Source organism: Thalia democratica, chromosome 1 (assembly GCF_965202585.1).
Source record: "Thalia democratica chromosome 1, ktThaDemo2.hap1.1, whole genome shotgun sequence".
Classification (NCBI taxonomy): Eukaryota; Metazoa; Chordata; class Thaliacea; order Salpida; family Salpidae; genus Thalia; species Thalia democratica.
This window is the reverse complement of record NC_139165.1, coordinates 35,470,609-35,492,282: the sequence shown is the minus strand read 5'-3', so window position 1 is coordinate 35,492,282 and position 21,674 is coordinate 35,470,609. Positions and strand designations below refer to the sequence as shown.

Sequence of the window (21,674 nt, the reverse complement as noted above, 5' to 3'; positions counted from 1 at the left end):
TTGATTAAGTATTTAATATTCAACTGGTGTAGTAGCCTTTTACTTTTGTCTAACTTTCTTTAAACTGTCAAAATTCACTTTTGATTATAATATAAATAATTAAATGTAATGGTATTTTTAAATTGAAGGTTTTGAATCTACGACAGTTTCAAAAACATCAAAATTTTGTGCACACATTGAGACATTCGTTAGATGTTTGCTTATGTATCTGTATTTAAGCTTAAAAGTAGGTAACTTTTTAACGGGCTAGACTTACCAAAAAGATCCTTGATTCACCAAATTGTATTAACAAATTAAAAAAACTTTTTTAAAAGATACAATTTCAATGAAATAGTCATTAATGAAGCCTTATTTTAATCCAATAACCTAACTAAGAGCACACCTAAAAACATTTCTTTTCATTTTACTTTTGTTTCAATTTTTTCTTAAGACATGTTATCTAAAAACTACAAAAATTATGCTTACGGACCATACGTTGTCGACCCACATTTTACTTCTAAATTAATATTTACTACTAAATCTAGTAGTTATTTAGAAAACGAAATTATTCTAAAGCGAAGCTGATAGTCTTGGAACTCATGTGTTAGATAAAATTAGAAGATGCAACTTTTGGTTGAAACTAGAAAAAAAAAGAAATAACAAATTAAAGAATTAAAGCTTGCTAAATTTGCACATTAACGGCCTACCTGTTTTTGTACTATTAGTTTACTACAAAAACATTAGACAATTTTAGTCATTTACAACAGAAAATAAGCACAGTTTTTATTTGTGATTAACAACCTAGAAACTTTTTTTATGCATACAAATCACCTTTAAACTTTATAACTATTTTAATTCGTAGAATTTTTATAAAAGTTTAAGTATATTTAATTCTAACAGATGTATTTTATGTTAAAAAAAATTGTCTATATTCAAATAAAGTTACAATATAGTGTTTTTGTTTATATAAAAAGGAAATTTTATTAGTTTTTTAAGAAATCAGCTGTTTATTTTTAATTGTATATGTATATATTGAAAACGTTATTACATGTTTAATGAAAGGTTTTAAATTTTTGTTTTTGGTAGTAAATGTGTTATAATTATCTTTTAGTTTAGACAACTTGATTTTAAAAGTTATAACTTTAAAACTAAATTTTCCTTTTATTTCTAAAATGAAAACAAGCTGAAATTATTTTGATGTTTTTTTGTTATATTTTTCGTTTCTCGTCACTGAACCATTACGTTTTTTCTAAAGCTGTAGTTTTAGTTGAAATGTGTCTATTTTACTCTTCATTTCAAAACCGAGAATATTCTAGGATAAATTTCAAAATTTATTTAGCAGACCAGATTTAGTTTTCGTGGGTCACATTCCGATTATCAAAAAATCATACTCACAGGCCGCATATTTACCCTTTAAGGACCGAAGTTCGCTGACCCCTAATTTTATATGACTAAAAAAATTGTTTTTATAACTACCTATTATAAGTAGAAACCAAAAAATATCTTTCTTTTTAAAAGAGATATCGTTTTAACATCAGTAGTTGCTGTTTAAATTGATTTTTATAAATACAATATAAGTGTCGTATTAAGGTTTATGCAACTTGCAGGGTTGCTCAGATTGAACTCAACAAGGTATTCTGACTTTTCAAAATCTAGTTTTAGTAAAAACCCATCGAATAATACATAACAATAGGCTTGAAGTTTCAATATCATTTTTTACAGGTTAAAACAACAGTTATTTTGCCAGGTAAAATTGTTTAATTAAGACCCTAGAGAATGAAGAATTGCAAGAGTAAAGATTTTTAAAAAATAACATTAGCAAAGTGCAGCTTTTAGTGATTTAAGCTTTCTTATTAAGAGCATGTTTAAATCAATTTTCCGGTCTTTTTTTGCAAACCCTTATTCTTTCCTGAGTTTTGTCATTTTTCCTTACTTTTTTGTAACCCTAAACTTGTATAGAATTTATTTTACTTATAAAAATTGAAGCTAGGGAAGAAAAATTTTACACATTTTCATTAAATTTTGTAAACAAAGTGTTTTCTTTTGTTTAAATCTGTTACCGTTATATTCAATATTGTTAGTGTTTGAACTTATTACACATGCAGCGACAGTATTTAAGACTAGTGTGTGTTTTTTGTGATTATTAAGTTTAGCAACCGGAAAGCTACGTAAGGGATTTTCAAATAAAAATAAGCTTTAAAAAACACGTTTTGGTGTGAGAAAAACAAATACACTTAGGCTCTTCATTTGACATCTACTCTTTACTACTACTCTATTATTGCTCATTTTGTCACTTAATTATTTTAATCTAAATTAATACCTTATTCTGTTACCAAAATTATTTTAAAATACTGTACGCACGAGGTCTTTTTTTCTATACAGTGCAGCCCGCAAGAAACTTTTACAAATAAAATTTACCCACTGCTTATGGGCTGGTGACCCCGGAATTAGTCGTATGTTAGGGATTTTCCCTAGATAGTAAATTTATATTATAGATGTAGCAAAATCTTTCGGCGGGTCTAAGCCAATAACATTTAAAACTCCTTTTTATAATCGCCTCCTATGACTACAATTTAATTATTCCCTCTACTAAGAATCGCCCCTCTACTAGTTAATTACCCATTTACTTTTATGCCGACTTACTAGGTATTGTCCATTTATAGACAGGTTTTCTAAAGGGATGATACTGTACACCTTAGTAAACTTTTGTAGTAATGGGCAATACTTAATACTTTTGGGGTATTGAGAAATTTGGGGTATATAAAAGAGGCGATATTGTTTGGCGGAACCCCGGTCTAAGACAAAAACTAAAACATTTATCGGTTTTTAAAATTATGTAATAGTCACTTCTAAAACGTAGACTCAAACTTATTTTTAATAACTAATTTTAAACTTCGACAGCTTCTAAAAATTAATAAAGTTTTAGAAGTAATTTTTTTACTGACATTTTATAGTAGTCATCATTATAATAATTTCTTTTTAGCGTTTACTATTAGTCATACCACTTTGTTTTTAAATAGTAACTCAAGACAGTACTGCATTTTAAAAAGATATAAACTAAATACTTTATTAAGTTTAAGTACTAGAAACCTGAAAACCATTCTGTTCTGCACGTTATTTTATGAAATTTTAACTTAATTGTTAATTTTAATAAAATTATTTTTTACTATGTAAATAAATGTTAACTGTTAAAATATTACTCTAAAAAAGTTGTGAAATCAATTGAAAATAATATTTTTTTACTCAGGAAACTATTTTTTTAATAATTTATTTTGACTTTTTTGTTATCTTACAAAAGTATTCATTAGAAAATTCAAACAACACAAAACAACTGATAAGAGTTTATTAACAAAACTAATTAAGTAAAACAAATAAAAAGCTATAAGCAGAGCCTTAAACAAAATTATTGGTCGAAAACTCATTAAAAAAAAGGCTATAAATAAGAAAGCTAAATTACTAAAGAAACTAAAACATAATCAACGAGAAATTTCATAACGAAAATAAAAGAAATTATTGCAGAAACTATCAGACTACTAACGTATATCTAACACTATTCGCTAACAAATGCTATGTATGTTTGACATAATTTATTAAGTTTGGATGTTAGAAAAAGCAATTTTTAAAGCTTGTTAAGTTATTTTTACGTATTTGTTTTTTAATATATAACTATACAAAACTTTATGTTAATTTCAGGTTATAGAAGTATACACAAAATTAGTAAAACAATAAATACTGCAATTTATTTTATCACCATTTAAGCTTTAAATTTTGAATAAGCTTTAACATTTAAAGAATGAAGATAAAAAATCCATAACATCATAAATATATATCGTAGAAAATACGTGTACATAACATTATACTTTATTCTAAAAGATGATAATTTCTTTTCAAAAAAAAAAAAGTATTTTGAACTAAAATGACATAGTAAATAATAAAATATCACACAAACATAACCATCAATGACATGACAAATAGTTTATAAATATGAAATACTTTTATTACGGCACTTTAGTAAAATGGCTTTAATCTATTTTTTTACTACTTAGTTATTTATTTTTCAATAAAAAAAATTAAATTAAAAATTTAGTCAGCTAGCATAATTAAAATTTGCATTTACAAACATGTCTTATTAAAAAAAAACATATGTACAAGATACTGTAGTGATATTTTACATTCAATTTTACACTTAAGTCAAAGGGTTGGTAAAAATGCTTTAAAACATTGATACAAATAAAATGTTAACCTGACAATAACATACATTAATAATAACTGTTTATTTAAAACAATTTAAAAATCGTTATTTGTTTTTCCTAAAATAATCCAAACACATACTTTAGACTTTAATGTTAAAAAATTTGTACTAGACAATAAAATTTAGATATCAACAAATGTATACAAACTAGATAACCACAAACTATTTTTTTAATTTGTAAAAACAATCAAACCTATGTTTTAATTTTCAGATCATGAGACAAACTATATTTACAGTTTTAACTTCTTATAAACCAAGGTGTAAATTAATCTAGTAGCACATAATATCACGCACATAACAAACCCACATAGAAATCACACAAGTTGCTTTCGCGGGAATTTTCCCAAATTACAACTGTTGGGGCTCGAACACGGGATTTCCCCCGATTTACAACTGCTGGGGCTGGGGCACGTAGACGCCGTACTTGACCCGGATGCTGTTCTGCGCATCGGCCGCGGCCTTCAGTGCGAACAGGTGGGCCATCTCCGGCTCGGTCCTGGCCCCTTGGACGGCCAGGTTGAAATGGTGGGACGCCAGGTCAGGGTTGTTTCTGTTGAGGGGAATTTATAGATAATTACTTGCTTTTACATGCACAATTTAGTGTTTTTTAAAGGGATTTTTTATATTATTACTAGGATTTATAAGTGCAATAAAAAGTTAATACTTTTGTAATTTACTTCTATATTGCACTAACAGATATTTAATAAATTATTACTTGTTTCTGTTAGGTAATAAGGAAAAATAAGTTGAAAATATTATACAAGTTAAAGTAAGAGAGCAGCTTACTAACTAATAACATCAACTTGAATTTGAAATATAAATTTATAAAGTCTAAGTAAATCCTTGTCATAATTGTTTATATAAACTTTTGACAGCTCAATAAACTTAAAAAATTGGCTTTTTTTGTACAATTCACTAAACGTCTTGAAAAGCTTTTTATCATTAGTTCAACTTTAATTTAACCAGAAACTGCTGTACATTTTGTTTACTAATTATTTCTAATTAACCAAAAACTTTATAATCTTATTATCAATATAAACTAACTGATGAGTGGCGATAGTAGCTAGCATCTCGTGAGCGAAATCACAAGATGCATCCACTTCGAGAGCTCTCTTGATGATCACTTTAGCCTGCTCGTAATCTTCCTTCCATTGCATCATCAGTACACTGTGTGTGGGAAAGATTAAAAATTAATATAAACTAATATGATTACATGTAATCGATAAAATTGGGATAAAAGTTTATAATTTATCTAAAATTACTTAAAGTATCTCTTCATTGAATCATCATTCTTAATGTTCACATTAAATTTTGAATGTTCACAGTCCGACTCAAAATAATGAAATTTAAAACCTTTAAATACTTTTTTAAATCTAAATTTATCTTTGATTTTACGACTAATTATTGTTGCTGCAAAACACTTAAAATAAAAACAAATCAAAGCAACTAAGATAAAAAACATTCACTAACCCCCTATGCACATGCAGACTTATTTGAGTCGGATCTTTCTCAAGGGCCAACGCGAAAAGATCATCAGCTCTCTGATAATTCTTACGATCAGCTTCGGCCTGCAAATGAAAACAGTTTAAAATCTAAATAATGAATCAATATTAAATTTAAGTTGTTTTTAACTACCTTTGTTTTGATCTTTCAAAATTTGCTTTGATATTTCATTTAATTGTATTTTTTAATTAGTCCAAAACTTAGTGTACAGAACAAAACAAATAAACAAAGAATTGTACCTATGGTTCGATATTTTGAAATCTTTCGTGAGATTCAATTAAAGTCTAATAAAACTCAAATAAGCTTATCATGAATAATAATTTATGTAAAAAAATAATAACATTTGTATGCTATAGATTTATTGTTTGAAATTCATTTATTTACTTTCAAAACTCAAACAGAAAAAAAATAATTAAAATATTAAGTTTTTTATATTAAAGGACTTACAGATACATAAACATCTTATAAAAAGTTATAATTTTATTTAAATAATCTCATTTACTTGTGCAAGTAGTCCATAAGCCTCGCTACAATCCGGATATTTTTCGATCAACTGTTCGAAATCTGCGTAACTCTTCTCCGTCTCAGTCACCAGGCCGTTCGTGTAAGAAATTCTGAAATATTCAAAATAAACATGCAAGAAGCTGTTTTAGTTACTTTGCACGTTTGTGAAGTTGTGAAATAAATTGTAAATAACTTTGTGAAATGTTAATTATAAAATCTAAGTAACAAAAGACTATATGTGATTAGTTTTTCAGTATGAAATAAAAGTTTAAAACAAATTAAACAGTTTTTTGTAAACTAATTTACTTTAAACTATTATTATAAAAATTTAAAGAAAATTATTGAAATCAGAACACACTTTTACTTGAAATAACTTCTAAAATGTAGAAAATAATTTATAAATGGTTATAAAACGAAATAAAAAAAATTATATGAAGATACAACAATCAAAGGAGAAATTAAGCAATTATGTTTACTTTAAATGTTTGTTTAAGTTTGAAATATTTTATTGGAATGCAAATATTAACAAATCTTTTGAAATAGTTTTATAGACACTTTATGAGTAATTATTTTCAAAGATAAATATCAATAAATACTACAACTTTTTAAATAACACTCTTACCATTGCTTATTTTGAAAAAAAATCCAGTAAATTAAGTTTTATTTTAAATTCCAATATTACAGTTAAATATAGTCTTTGTTTTTCAGCTAAACTTTAAGTTTTTTTTTATGTTTAGGTTCTGCGAAAGAAATAAAAATTTTAACATAAAACTTTACCTGTACTTAGTGTAGGTTTTCTGAGCACTTGCAAGTGTAAAAGACTCATCAATCTCTATGCAGCGGTCAAAATCAGCACAGGCATTATCTGGTTGGTTCATCATTATGTAGTACTAAAAAAATAGTTAATATTGAGATTTTTAATTTTTTCTACTTTATTTGTAAATATATTGTTCAATTATATGTTGGTGAATATAATAAGTTAGGATCAAACTCTTAATATTTTTTTAAAAAAGCTGCTATAAAATGTTATTTTATAAAAAATATTAGCAAATACAAAAATATATATTTAAAATTATGTTAGTTTTTATGAAGAGTTTAATTAGAAATAAATATTAAATTTAACTTTAAGTTATTTGGAAAAATTTCAAAAAAGTTAAAAGTTTAAACTAAAGTTTACATATATTTAGTTATAAATATAATAAACTAACATAATAATTTTTTTATAAAACACTAAATAATAAAATTTAGATTATTATTTTTTTATTAATTACACAATATTCTGTTAAAGTAGTTTATATAGATATATATTCTTTTTTTAAGGTAAAATAATTTTAAAAAAAAAAGTTACAAAATAATAACATTTAGCTGAAAATTTAATTAGTTAATGTTTATTATTTGTAGTGCAATTAATTGTTGACTGTGATTACAAAAATAAAATCTGAAAAAACTTTTAGATTATTTGCAGAATTATATATCTGTATATACATATATAACTATTAAATAATTGTATTAATTCATAAAAGTACATTTGTTAATGTGTAAAAATTTTATTTCTAAAATCTTACAATTCTTTATAAGTTGTTGCCATTAGCTACTAAAACTAAAAATTAAAAAACAGTAAAAATTTCATAGAACAACAAATGAACTACTAAAAACACTAAAATGGTTTGTAAAAATGAATGAGGAACAGCTCTGCGATAAAATCAACAGAATTTCAAAGCAAGTGCTGCTGATATCTGAAGATGTGAACGACTTCATCAACTCTTCACATGCAGAATACGAAATCACCACTTGCCCCCCTTCGTTTGAGGACTTTGTCAAGCTAAGTGATACTGTATTGCACAAAAACAAAAGGAATAATTGTATAAATGAAAAAGATTGTACAATAGAAGAATACAATCAAGAACCTGAAGATAAAGCTGAACCAAATCTGCAAGAATTAGAAAAAGAAAGACTTAAAAAGGAAGTTAAAAAACTAAAAAACTTTAAAAACAAATTAAATGAAGAAATTAATCAGCTTTTAAGGAAAAAAGAACTTGAGAAGGAAGAATGTATTTTTGAAGCCGAGGAAAAAAGTGCACCTAGCTCGCATGAACTGGAACAGAAAAGACTCAATAGAGAAGTGGAAAAACTAGAAAACTACAAAAATGTACTTAATGAAGAAGTAGTGCAGCTTTTAAAAGCTAAAACAGATGCTGAAAAACGTAAAAAAAAGAAAAAACACATTTCTAAAAAAATCAATTCGGAAACAACGCAATCTGATATAAGCTCTTTAGTAAAAAAGTTCAAGCCTAATAGATCTAGGCTCTCTGATGACAAAATAGGCAATTTTTTTGAGCAATTTTCAGTTTCTGAAAGCACAGATAAAGAACTTAGCTTGAGTAAGTTGTCTTTTGGAGAGATAAAAGATAATTTGATGAAGTTGCTGTCCTCGTGTGAATTTAGTGAGACACAAACAAACAGTGATGATAGAAAATTTAAGCCCAATAAAAACATTTTAACTAAAAGTGAAACTTCTCAGTATAAAAGCCCTTGGTATCAACATTTTATCAAAACCCTTTCACAAAATACTGTTTTAAGCGGGAATTCGGAAATGAAACCTAGCGTGAAGCATAATGGTTTAGTAGAAAAACTAACCAGTTTATGTTTTGGTCAGGAAAGTTTTGACAAAACCAAAGAAACAAAAAACAATAACAAGAATAAAAAAATAAAGGAAAGTCTATCAAGACAAAACAGTAAAATTTCAAGAAAAATAGAGATGAAATCAGCTCAGAAAAATAAAAACCAGGAAATCTTGATGGAAAGGTTTAGAGAGTTGGTGCAAAAATGCGACGTCATTTTAGAGGATTTCGACGAAGTCAGCAGCAAAAAGTCAGAAAGCTTGATTGAAACTAGCACATCTAGAAACAGTAATATCTACTATAACCAATCACTAAACAACCAATTGCAAAATGACTGTGTTTATGATTTGGATACTGAAACAGCAAGAAAAGCTAAAAACAAACATTATAAAGCTATGTCTGATAGGTCAAAAGAAAGCAGTTACAGTTTCAAAGAAAGGGAAAATTATTGGTTGGACAAACAAAGAAGGAAATAACTTTTTAAATATTCAAAAAGCTGATAATAAAAATACTTAAAGTACAACAAACTTTAAACTTATGTTAACAATAAAATATTACGTTTCTGTAAGTTAGTTTTACCTATAACTGCTTTATTTTCATGAACAAACTGTTTGAACATTCAATAAAAATAATTGTCATTAGACTAAGAAACATTGCTAGACTTTAAAACTTAAAGATTGTTGTAATGTAAAAAAAGTTGAGCCGATTTTGAACTAGTATATTTATATAAAATATATTTAAAAAAAAAGTTATTTTTACAACGCTTATATTTTTAAATCAACTAACTATTTATTGTAATTTTATTTTATAACTTAATATAGCTTGTAGCAAATAATAAATGTTTTCTTAAAAGAAGTTTAAAAATTAAGTTCAAAATAAACTTTACTTAACTTTTTAAATAATCTATTAAAATGAGGCTAATTTTAAAACGAGAAAATTAAAACAACAATATCTATATATGTAGATCTATTTTCAATGTTGTATAAAAAAAACCTTTTTGTGTTTTTACAATTAAATTAGGTAATGATAAAATTATTAAAAGTAAGTATTTTTCAAATTTACTTAAAAATGCAACTTTTGAAAAATAAACAATACAGCCGCGGTTGCATAATAGAATACAATTTATAGCTTGAAGCTATATGCAATAAATAAACATTTATTAATTATACAAGCGATGATAGCTAAAAACATATAATTTTGCAACTATATATTACATTTTTAGCCAGGCATATATAGTCCTTTTTACTAAAGATTTTTTTGTTAATTTTTTTTTTTTATAAAAATTAAAAATTAAAAAAGTACAACTAGTAATAAAAACAAAACTATAACAAACGTAACAACATACATTTTAATCATTATTATCAAAAACAAATTTACTATAAAAACTTTAAATATTGATACAAATGAATTTTACCATTGTTACGCTTTGTAATTTAAAGATATTTTTTTAAATAAAAATTGTTTTATAATTTAAATTAGCAATGAAAATATAACAAACTTAACAACATACATTTTTTACCGCTACAATCATAAACAATTCCACTACAAAACTTTACAAAAAAACAAATAATACCAACCTGTGCCCTGTTATGGTAGATGTCAATATTTTCTGGGTCAATCTTTATAGCCTTGTTGAAATCATCGAGCGCGGTTGTGAACTGTTCGGCTGACATCCTCATGCAAGCCCTCTTGATCAGCGCGTTAACTAGAATCTGTTGGAATAATATATGTGTAAGTTTAACTATAAACTTACTAGAATGTATAGAACTTGTTGCTTTTAAAACACAAGTTTAAGTGTTAAGATTAATTCTAATCATTGTTCTAACGACCTGTTTGAGGTTTAACTTCTCAGTATAAACTTATAGTGTATTTGCAAAGTACTACAAAACTAAAAACATAGTAACGAGCTTGCATAATTTTCATAATAATAATAATTGATTATCATGAAAGCACATGTTTCAATCAGTGTTATAAAGTTATTAGAATTTATAGAATTTGTTGCTTTTTAAACATAAATTCAAGCATAGAGTAATTCAAATTATTTTTTTAACGACTTGTTACCAGGTTTATAATAAATAAACTATATTTTATAATGTGCATTGTACAATGAACATGTTTAAAAATGATCAAAAAAATGTGCACTACTGTTAAATTAAAATTTATTTTTTTGCCTTCAAAAAAATGTAACTTTATATTGAAAAGCTATTTTTTAATCATGAACAAATTTTACAAGGTCATACTTAGTCAATAAATAATGCTTAATAATGTATGATATTTCCTGTTGATAAAATTTGGCAGTTTTAGAATGATGTAAATCTTTAATACCTCATTTATCATAGATGCTATTGTTTTAATGAATTTGCAAAAAAAATATTAATGCATACACTTAAAACCAAACTAGAATGTAATTAGTTTAAATTTTATTATTAAAACAGAAAGTCTTTTGGAAGTTTTTTTTTTTTTTGTATATTTTAATACTTTTTAACTAATAAAATACATAAGACTAAAAGAGATTTAATTAAAAACAAGACATTTAAAATATTCTAAAATTTTAATCAAACTAATCATATAGATTAGAAATGGCAATAAGAATTAAATATAAAACTTATTAATTTTAAAATTTTATTTTTCAGTTTCAAGTAAAACGTTTTCTTAATTTACCAATTTAAAAGATTTTGGTTTTGTTGATTATCATGAATAATGTAATTTTTTAAGTAATATTCAATAAGCAATTCTAGTTTAAGCTAAATTAAAATATAACAATGAACTAACAGAAAACAAGATTTGTTTTATTTTAAACAGTTTTGAAAAGGTAATTAGATTTGCAATTATTTGCATGCTTTTCTAAGACAGAATAAAGATAGTTATTTATTTTTTTAATTATTTTATTACTTTATCTATATATGAAATTTATTTTTTTGTTAAATGACTTTTACCACTACTAATTAAAAAATTTTTAAGCATAAGTTGTATAAATATTTAATGTTTAAACAAGTTTCTTTTTACGACTAACATGTTTGTACTATAAATAGTTTTTTGTAAGTTTTACAAAACTAAAATTGACAAATTTATAATGTTAAGCATAGAAAGAACATGTATTGTTTAAAAAACAAAATACAATACTGTAACACATACACAATATATACGTAAATACTCAAACGAGGTAAAGTTATTTTTTAAATACAATTTTTCATACATAAAAATATAGATAGCTTTAAGCGTTTTTTGAACACAAATACAAATTTATTATTTGAACTTGGAATAACTATGCATTATTTTATTTACAGTTTCATGATTAAGTGAAGTGTTAATTAATTATTTTTTTTTTATTAGCTTTAATTCACTAATTATTTTATTTTTATCAAACATTTTATTTATTTAAACTTTAGCTTTGAATAAGTTTGATGACTAAATTAAGAAAAGTTGATATGTGTATGAAAACGTGTTAAGTTAGATAAACTAAACATAAATTAATTATACCAATAAGCTTTAACCCTTGTTAAACTTTGTTTATAAAAAACTAAGATTGCAAGATTGATACTTTTAAAGCGCTTTACATTTTTAATTTAGTATAAAGGAACTTTAAAAATTGAGATAAAATTTTTATGTCTTTTGTCCTATACTAGCATAAAAATTCTAAAATTTAAGAGTTTTAAACTTTGTTGATAACATTTTGTAACTTAAATTTTCAAAAGGGATGTTCTACTTTACACACGATTAAATATGTTCAATAGAATTATTATACCAAAATATTAAACTATAAAAGTTGTACTATATTCAGCTGCTTTAGCTTTAAAGCAAAAACAAAAGCACACTGATAAATAAGTTAAAAGGAATTATTTCATATGAAAACACTCACCTGTTTATTGGTGATGTCCTTTTCATGCTTTATGATCCTGTCGAAATCAACAAGAGCTTGATTATTCTTGCAACAGATGAGGTAAAATGTACCCCTCAGCAATAACGCTTTGAACATCCGGTCCATCAGGCACGCGTCTTCAACTATTAAGAAATTTATATGTAAAATTATTTGTATCATTATTTAAGTTTTAAAGTATAAATTTATGTTTTAAAATTACAAAAACTTAAATTTAATATAATCTTAATTCAACTTAGGGGGTCGAAGTTATGTTCTGAAACTATTAGCTTTAGCAATCAAACGCAACAAACTTTCGTTGTTTTCGAACTTGTGGAAAACTTCAATTTCATCCTCGCACTCTGCAAACAAGTCTTCAATGCGGAACTCGTTGTAGGCGATACGGGCTCGCACGTACCCACTGTTAAAATAAGATTTATAGAGTTGAAAAACAACTTATAGAGTTGAAAGTGGTAATGTTTTGCTTACGAAACTGGTATAAGTGTTAAAATAATCATTGAAAGTAAAGATTGTATATCCACAGTTGTTATATAATTAGAATTTTAATTTTTAAGAACCTTTTTAGTTTATCAATCATTTTAATTATCCGGAGCAAAATGATAACACAAAAAAACATGATAGTACTGTATAATTAAAGTATTTGCTAAATTAAAAAGAAAAATGCATATTGTTAGTCAATTTACACAAACCTAGATTCGGCCATGGCTTTCTCCTCATCTGTTAATGGCACCATGTTTGGGTCGCGGCTAAAGGTTTGAAAGTAAGTCTTCAGAAAGATCTTGGATGGCAGGAACAAACCACGGGACTGTAAGAATATAATATAATTTACAACTTTTATTATAAAAATTAAAAATGGTAAAAGGCATAATTCACTTATATTAATACACATCCACTTTAAACAATCGTATTGAAATTTTATTTTTTTCTTTTTTTTTTCTTTTTTTTTTTTGCTACCAAATTTATTTATAAATAATAAGATTAATAAACAGTTTCTTAATTTGAAATGTATTAAACTTGTGCAACGTATGTAACACTCACGACGTTATGAAGTTTTGTCATATTATAATTTATTCATAGAAGAAGTATAAAATATTTATTGCACGAAAAATGTACCACTTTAATTGTATAACACATTTTTACAAACTTGACAACTCTTAACTTTACTTTTCTTATATATAAAAATTTGCGTTATAATATGTATAAAATAGTTTAAGTTTGTTAATGTGACAAAGATATCTACTTACAAACTATAAAATAACTTCTAAAATATTCTACTACAATAGATGAATTTATTTCGAAAAGCATAAGTTTGAAGTTGTAACTATTTTTAACACATCTCAAAAAAAATTATGTACATAAACTTGCACAAAAACATGTTTTAAATTTCACACACTACTTAAATTATTTTCTTACAGTCACACAGGATAAATTTATATGCTTATAGATAAAACATCACCAGCAAAACTTGAAATCAGCTCAACATTTATAATAACCAAAGTACAAATTTGATAAAATATTACCAGCAAAACTTGAAAACAGCTCAGCTGGTAGAACAACCAAAGTACAAATAAAAAAACTCACAATGAATCTGGATGCGGACTTGGTGAAGCCGATCTTCTTCAAAATACTATCGGCGAACATCATGTTGGCGGAGCTTTTAAACTTTTCCAGCATGCACACATATGTGATGTCTGTAAATATAAGTATACAGTTTAATTGTTCATATAAAATGTAAATGTATAGTATTTTTGAAACGTCTACAAAACAAAGTGGGATAAAAGAGAATATTAGATGCTTACAGAACTTTTACAACAATTTGATTGTGCTGATTGTAGAAAACAAAGCACACTTAAGGTTTTAAACATGCTAAAAATTGCTGTATCTTAAACTTTTATTGATTAAATACAAAAGTTATAAAAAAATTATCAGTTAAGTTTTTAGATATGTACATTAAATAGTTAAGCTTTAATAAACATATATCAAAAACAGCATTATCATACGTGTTTAACAGTTGGTAAAATACTTTTGCTTGTCTGAAATCTGAATTTAATCAACACATGTCAATTTTCAAGTTAAACTTTTAAAGTTTTAAAGTTATATTTGTAACAAAATTACACTTTCATAAGATATTCAGCACCATTCTTAAATAATAACCAGTACTAACATAATGATCTTGAGTTGTATTAAACTAACTTATTTAAAACATCACCACATTATACAACAGATTTTATACTAAAATCTATAATTAAACTATATTTAGATTTAATCAAGAGTATCCTGATAGGATTATATATACACAGTAATAAAGTTACTAATTATTTCACTACCAATCTTATAACAAATTTTGTAACAATAAAATTATCAAAAAGTTTTTTATTTAATAAACAAACCTTCGAGCGCCTGCTCCAGGTTGTTCAACTTGTCGTGAGCTTTCGACCTCCTCAGGAAAGCTTTCGTGTAGCGAGGATGCAATTTGGTGGCTTCTGTGCATTCCAGTATGACTCCTGGCCAGTTTTCCTGTAAAATGTAATATGTTGAGTGTTTAGTTAAAAATATTTGTTGAAAGTTAAAAGTTATATGTTGAGTGTTTGGTTAGTATTGACACTCATTTTTAAGTTACTGTACTCTAAGGCCAACATTGTTTCAAAAATTTATTTTGTTAAGTAAATTAAGTTTGAAAAGTATTCATGTAGCAGTTACTACTTTTTGATAAATACTAATAAGTACTTGTGCCACTCATGTTAAATATATTTGAAATTAAATTAAGCCTATCTAAAATATTTCAAGCCTAAAACAATATCAATGTATGTCTATACTTTAAGTAGCAGCTGTAAAAAACATTCCTTGATATCAATTTAAGTCAAGGTCTCACTTAATTAACTAACTAACTTCAACTTTAGAAAAAACATAAATAAAAATATATGTAAAGTTTAATTTTAGTAGCTTAAACTTTATTTTTATTGCTTGGTAAACAAATGATGAAGTAAGCATGAAATATATATTTTCTGAAACTTGAGTCTTGTGTATATTTTTCGAAAAAATTTATCTAAAAGTCAAAAAAATGTTTGTTTTCTCAAATGACATTTTAATATTAAATTCCTTTACAATATACTTTTTTTATGAATAACAAAAAAATAATATAAAAAATGTGACATAATCATAACAGAATAATCTGTTTACGAAACATAAACATAAATTTAATTATATTCATGACATAAATTATCATAAACAGCATTTTATTGTATTCAATAAAAATCTTACTTGTTTCTCCAGTGCGGCAGCCTTGTTTTGGTGACACGTGGCCTTGTCCTTGGGAAGGCTCTCTGGGCAAACTGCAATCGCTTCATCATATTTCAACAGCGCCTCGGAATATTTCTCTTTTTTGAACAGCTTGTTTCCCTGATTCTTTAGCTTGAGGCACTGTTCCTTGAGATTCTGTGTTAAGTAATTTGATGTATAAAAATACTAACACTTGTCATACTTTTCAATCATCTTTAATTACTAATAGTTTTTTATTTTAAGTTGATAAAAATATTTTGAGCTTTATTTAACTAGGCAAAATTGTTTTTACAAACAGAAAAAAAAGGAAAATTGTTCTGCATTGCATTTAAAATAAGCAAACATTTATCAATTAGTATACTAATTATAACATTTTTAAGCATATTTGTAATTAATAATTAGTCATAAAGTTGGTATAAGTCAACCATAAATAAAATGCATAGTATTAACTTTAAAAAAAATCTATTTTTTTTATTTAACTATAAAAAAAGAACAAAGCTCAACTTGACCATTTATGCTTTAAACTTTAAAATTAAAAGTAGTTTACTTCAATTTCAGGTTACTTAAACAAATAAATTCAAAAATATAATGCTACAAAAACTCATGCATGCAAAATTTAGTTTTAGCTTTTATAGGTAATTATAATATTTTTGTTAATACTTAATAACTTTAATTAACTATTTACACTTAAAAAATACTATATAAAAACCACTCACTTCAACTTCAGCTTCTTTACCCAGTGCAACCTCTTCATTCGTGTTGTCTTCCTGAGCTGACTGTCCTTCTGGGTCGTCCCTCTCCACTTCAACTTCTTTCTTATTGCTGTTGCAAATATTAAGTTTGTTTGATATAAATAGACATTAAAATAATACACTGAAGATCCTTTTAGGTGAAACAGTGTTAGCTAAAGTAACAATCGTCGATTAAACTGTTGACATAAAAATAATATATGAAAATATACACAAAAACTACAATTATTATATTTAAAAACTTTCTCTTCTTCTATCCCATTGCTGAACTATAGTGTATTTTAAAAACACAAACATATGAAAATGCACAAAAAAAGTTACAGCTTTTCACTTACAAGTTAAATAGTTTTAGTTAAGTACAAAAAAATTTATACTGAAACTTCAATACTAAATTAAAATTTTTACAATACTTATTGAACTACAAGATTTATATTAATAGTTAATTTAGCAAAGTATAACAATTATAGAAGTAAATTAAAACAATATATTTATTTCTAAATGTTAACAGGGTTGTAACTGGTTTTTGAGAAAATTTTCTCAATGTTTTCAAAATATCTTCCAGGTTTTTAAAAGTACACCTTTTTAGGTCTAAATTTACTTTAAAATTAAGTTTATAGTAAAATATTGTGTTAAATAGTACAACAACATTAAAATGATACTTTAAAGCTATTTTAAATGTTTTTTTTTAACTAAAAAAATTTGATGATGACAAAAAAAATGTTTATATGATAAATTTTTTGTGTCAAATCGGAACTTTGCTACTTAACATGTAAATATTATTTGAAATTCCAGATTTTATTTGCCTAAATTGTCAAGTTCCAGGTTTTTCCAGGTAAAGTGACAACCCTGTGTTAAACAAAAACAAATATTTCAATTTTAACAGAATATAAAAAAAAAGACTTTTTGAAGACTCTTTATTTGTTTTAACTTATATGTTTTGTAATTTAACAAAAATAAAAATTGTTATATGTACACGCAAAAACCTATAAGTATTTAAGAAAGAGCACTACCTGATATGATACATTAAAATAATTTGACTTTCTTAAATACGATTAAATTTATCTATAGATGTTTGAACAATTAGTTTTTGCAGGTGTTTGATTTGACACTTGTTTATTTAAATCTATTAATATTTGTGAGTTGATCAAATAGATATCTCTTATTTACTGTTTACTTAATCAACACTGTTTTTTTATTTCATACATTTAGCTTTACCATAATTTTAATATCTATCCAAGTATGATTTTTTGAGCTTAATGTAACTAAAATTATAAAAACTAACATACAAATTATCTAACGAACAAACAGTCTATTACAAAATATAAGCTAAGTTCAACATAAAATTATGTAATTAAAATAATATTTTTTGAAAGAATTAATTTACAAAAACTTAATTTTTATAAAACATTTTTGTTATAGTTTGTCTCAAAATGTATTTTATTTAAATTTAATTAAAAATTATATATATATATAATATCACGTTAAGAATTATTTAAAATTACAATGAAAAATACCAATAATACAAACAAGAGTACAACAAACAGTCTTTTTGGTTTTAAAACTTTATTCTTTATAAAAGCACGCATACAAAAATTTTATTACAAGTAAAATTTCTGATGGTGGAATATGAAAATCAAAAATAACTCTTAACAAACAAATGTGTTCATATTTCTAACAAACAGCAGATAAATAAGAACATTTTACAAATCTTATTAAAAAATAACTTATAACAGAATATACTAAATTTTTTGAACAAACCAAAACTTATAAATTTTTATAACATAATTAATATCAATATAATACATATTTATATCATGCATATAGAATTAATAAACCATCATTAACAAAACTTTGATATAAATTTTAATGATGATAAAAACGTTGTTCTTATTAGGAAAAAATATCTAAACAACAAATGGCATTTGAATGGTCATTTACATTTATGTTTTTATTATTTATAAGACCATAGGGAGGTTAAACAACTTTTATGGAAATAAACATTGGCTCTCAAATGAGAATCTTGTAGTGTAAACTCCAGAAAGTTTATATGAAGTATGAAAGTTTATATCAAACTTTAACATATACTGATTGTTGTTATAAATTTTCATTAAAAAAAATTGGACCACAACTTTTTTTGTTAATTTTCTCAATGATTTCAAAATTCAGTAAAAATATATTTACTTTTTAAACTTTTTGAGCTAAAAGTTTAAAATATTCAGAAAACGTTCCTTAAATACTTAGAAACAACTATAAAATAATAATAATTAATTGATAAAAAAATATTTGACAATTTTTTTGTAAGTATCAAATTTTCTAAGATTATAAGTCTAAAGTTCAGTGATATTATATAATGAATCAAAATTATTTTTTTTTTTTGCTAATTAAATCTTAATGCTTAAGATATACTAAAGGAAACATTATTATAAAGTTTTACTTAAAATATTTAGCAAGCAACTTGGGTAACTTTTGGATCAATACAAAAAATATAATTTTAGGGCATAGGGGAGTTGCCATTTTATTTTAAATGTTGACTATATTTTAACGATCTTAAATTTAGCTAACAGATGCTTTTTACCATTTTTTCATGTTTAAGACTAGTTTTTGAGATCGGTGGAGAAAAGCTGGAAAGTTGAATAGGATCCTTATAGAACGGCAAAGTAAAAATGGCAAAAAAAATCATTAAAAATATATCTTCTCCCTCAGTTTTTAAGCAATTTTTCTTATACTTTTCAGTTTAATCTTAATTAAATAATAAACCTATTGTATAATTTTTTGAAAATTTGTAAAAATTATAAATATTTTTTTATTTTTATGATCATAATTTTTTTTATCATCATAATAGGATTTTTTCTATTAATACAAGGAGCGTTTCCTGATATCTGAGATTAATAGCATAAAAAATGAAGGAGAAGATAGATTTTTAGTGATTTTTTTTTAAATCAAAGAAAATCAGCCTTTAAAATTTTTGATTTCTTACTGATGTTTTAGATTTTTTTACAAAACTGGTTGTATCTCAAAAGTCAACCAATTTTTTTAAATATAAAAAGTATCTTATAGGATAAACTCTAAGCTTACAAATAAGTGCTAATGTCTATTTTTTAAAGAAAAAAATGTACTCCCCTATGCCCTTAATTATTGTAAAGAAAACAACTGTATATAATTTGAGCATTATTCAAGTGTGGAGTTGGATTCACTACAAATTTTATACATATATAAAAAATATATATATTGTAAATAATTCTTTTTTAACAACAAAAAATAAGTATTTCAAGCTCAAACTTTTTTGACAAAAAAAATCAACTTTTTTGTTTTCTAACTAAACATAAGAAACTTATATCCTCCTTATAAATAAATAACTTTTTAATTGGTTTATTCAAAATTATTTTTAATTCAAAAAGTATATGTTTTAAATCTACAAATATAAAATTAATCATAAAAGATGATAACAAAACACATAATATTTTTGGAAGTGCTTACTTTTATAAATTAAAATGTTAGAACTTTCACCTTTTTTTTTTCTAAGAAAAATGTGAAATTGAAAACTAAGAAAATAAATAAGGCCACCCTTTTCAGTGTTAAGTTATACAAAAAATTATAAAACGACTACATTCTACATTACTAATAATAATCATAAATTATGTTTTAGTGAATTGATAAGATTTGAAAAAAATCTTTTTTTTTCTTTGACAACAAATAAACTATAGTTATTCACATTTTTATTCTTATGTTCTTTGCTTGTATATTTTGGTTATTTACACTATTTTAATATTTAAAAAAGGTTAATTTGAACTATTCTAGGTTTACAGATAAAACAATAAGTAAAAGCAGCTAAAATAACTAAAAATATTAAAACTTGTAAAAATAAAATGATATTTTACCTTTTTTATTCAATATCCAAATTTGTTATAGAATTTAAAACTTGAAAAGTTAATGCAACTAACTTATAAAAACAATAACATGCTTGCAAACAAACAAAATTATGCACAATAAATCTAAAAAATAAACTGTTTTACACAAACTTTTTACTGTTAGCAATGTAGAGGTAAGCTCCAGCTGATACAAGTCCTAACGGAAGGCCGACCATCAAGGCTAGCTTCCATGCTGGCAATGGTCTCTCGTCCGTTCCCAGATTGAGTTTAGTCAGAGCAGCAAACTTATTCATGATTAAACAGCTGAAATTAAAAATTGTATTTTCAATTTATTAAAACTATAAATTAATATTGATAAGCATTGGATTTTGTTGTTTTTCAATTTTGAAACCAGAAATATAAAGCTATATTGTTATGTATAAGCTTATTTATTAGTCAAATTTTGTAAGAAGGTTTAGTTGAATAAAAGAAAGAAAATGTGAACTATGGTTAATGGATTGATGTAGAGAAAGATCTTTTGGTAATTGAGCTGCACACTATTTACTTTAGAACACTATTACAAGCTAAATTTAAAATAATAACAAATTAAATAAAAAACTTTTGAACCAATTGTATGTATATTTTCTAGTTAATCATGTAATAATTTTAGTCAAAAATGGTAGGCAATCTTTTTAAATCCATTTCCGCCAATGTTTACCATTAAAACAAAACTGTATTTTATAGGCACCTCTCTGTATCCCTTAGATTTAGATCTTTACAATTAGTAATGCTTACATTTTTCTTGTTGTTCCTCTATAATGCAACCAAAAAAATAAAATAATTCATTTTAGAATAAACAAGAAGGGTTAAGGGCATAGGGGGTTAAACTCTTTTTCACAATTTGACCTTATTTTATAGAGTTTTAATTAAGTTACAAGATGTTTTTTACTGATTTAAAACTTTTAAATAGTTTTTGAGATTTGGCAAGTCAAAATTGGAGGCAACAATAGATTCCTTATGTTGGGCGCAAACTAATTCAGCAACAAAAGACTATCTCACTAA

General features: G+C 24.8%; 1 protein-coding gene across 1 annotated transcript; it reads right to left on the bottom strand.

The window, feature by feature from the left end:
* Positions 1 to 4,078: 4,078 nt before the first annotated feature.
* On the bottom strand, positions 4,079 to 20,926 carry LOC145835507 (mitochondrial import receptor subunit TOM70-like). Its single transcript, XM_082943147.1, has 14 exons — positions 20,784 to 20,926; positions 16,732 to 16,837; positions 15,998 to 16,171; positions 15,127 to 15,253; positions 14,318 to 14,427; positions 13,426 to 13,541; positions 13,030 to 13,136; positions 12,719 to 12,861; positions 10,437 to 10,571; positions 7,016 to 7,128; positions 6,237 to 6,348; positions 5,702 to 5,799; positions 5,276 to 5,398; positions 4,079 to 4,781 (listed from the first exon to the last, which is right to left on the bottom strand). The coding sequence occupies exons 1-14, from the start codon at positions 20,924 to 20,926 to the stop codon at positions 4,619 to 4,621; spliced, it is 1,770 nt and encodes a 589-aa protein (XP_082799273.1). The 3' UTR covers positions 4,079 to 4,618.
* Between the last annotated feature and the right edge of the window lie 748 nt (positions 20,927 to 21,674).

What these genes read in the sequence shown, in the direction of transcription:
- LOC145835507 (XM_082943147.1), bottom strand. Translation starts at nt 20,926, where the DNA reads ATGAATAAGTTTGCTGCTCTGACTAAACTCAATCTGGGAACGGACGAG. An exon ending in GTAAAGAAGCTGAAGTTGAA is followed by an intron (nt 16,172 to 16,731) that starts GTGAGTGGTTTT and finishes TACTTAACACAG; the next exon opens with AATCTCAAGGAACAGTGCCT. An exon ending in CAAGTTCGAAAACAACGAAA is followed by an intron (nt 12,862 to 13,029) that starts GTTTGTTGCGTT and finishes ATTTCTTAATAG; the next exon opens with TTGAAGACGCGTGCCTGATG.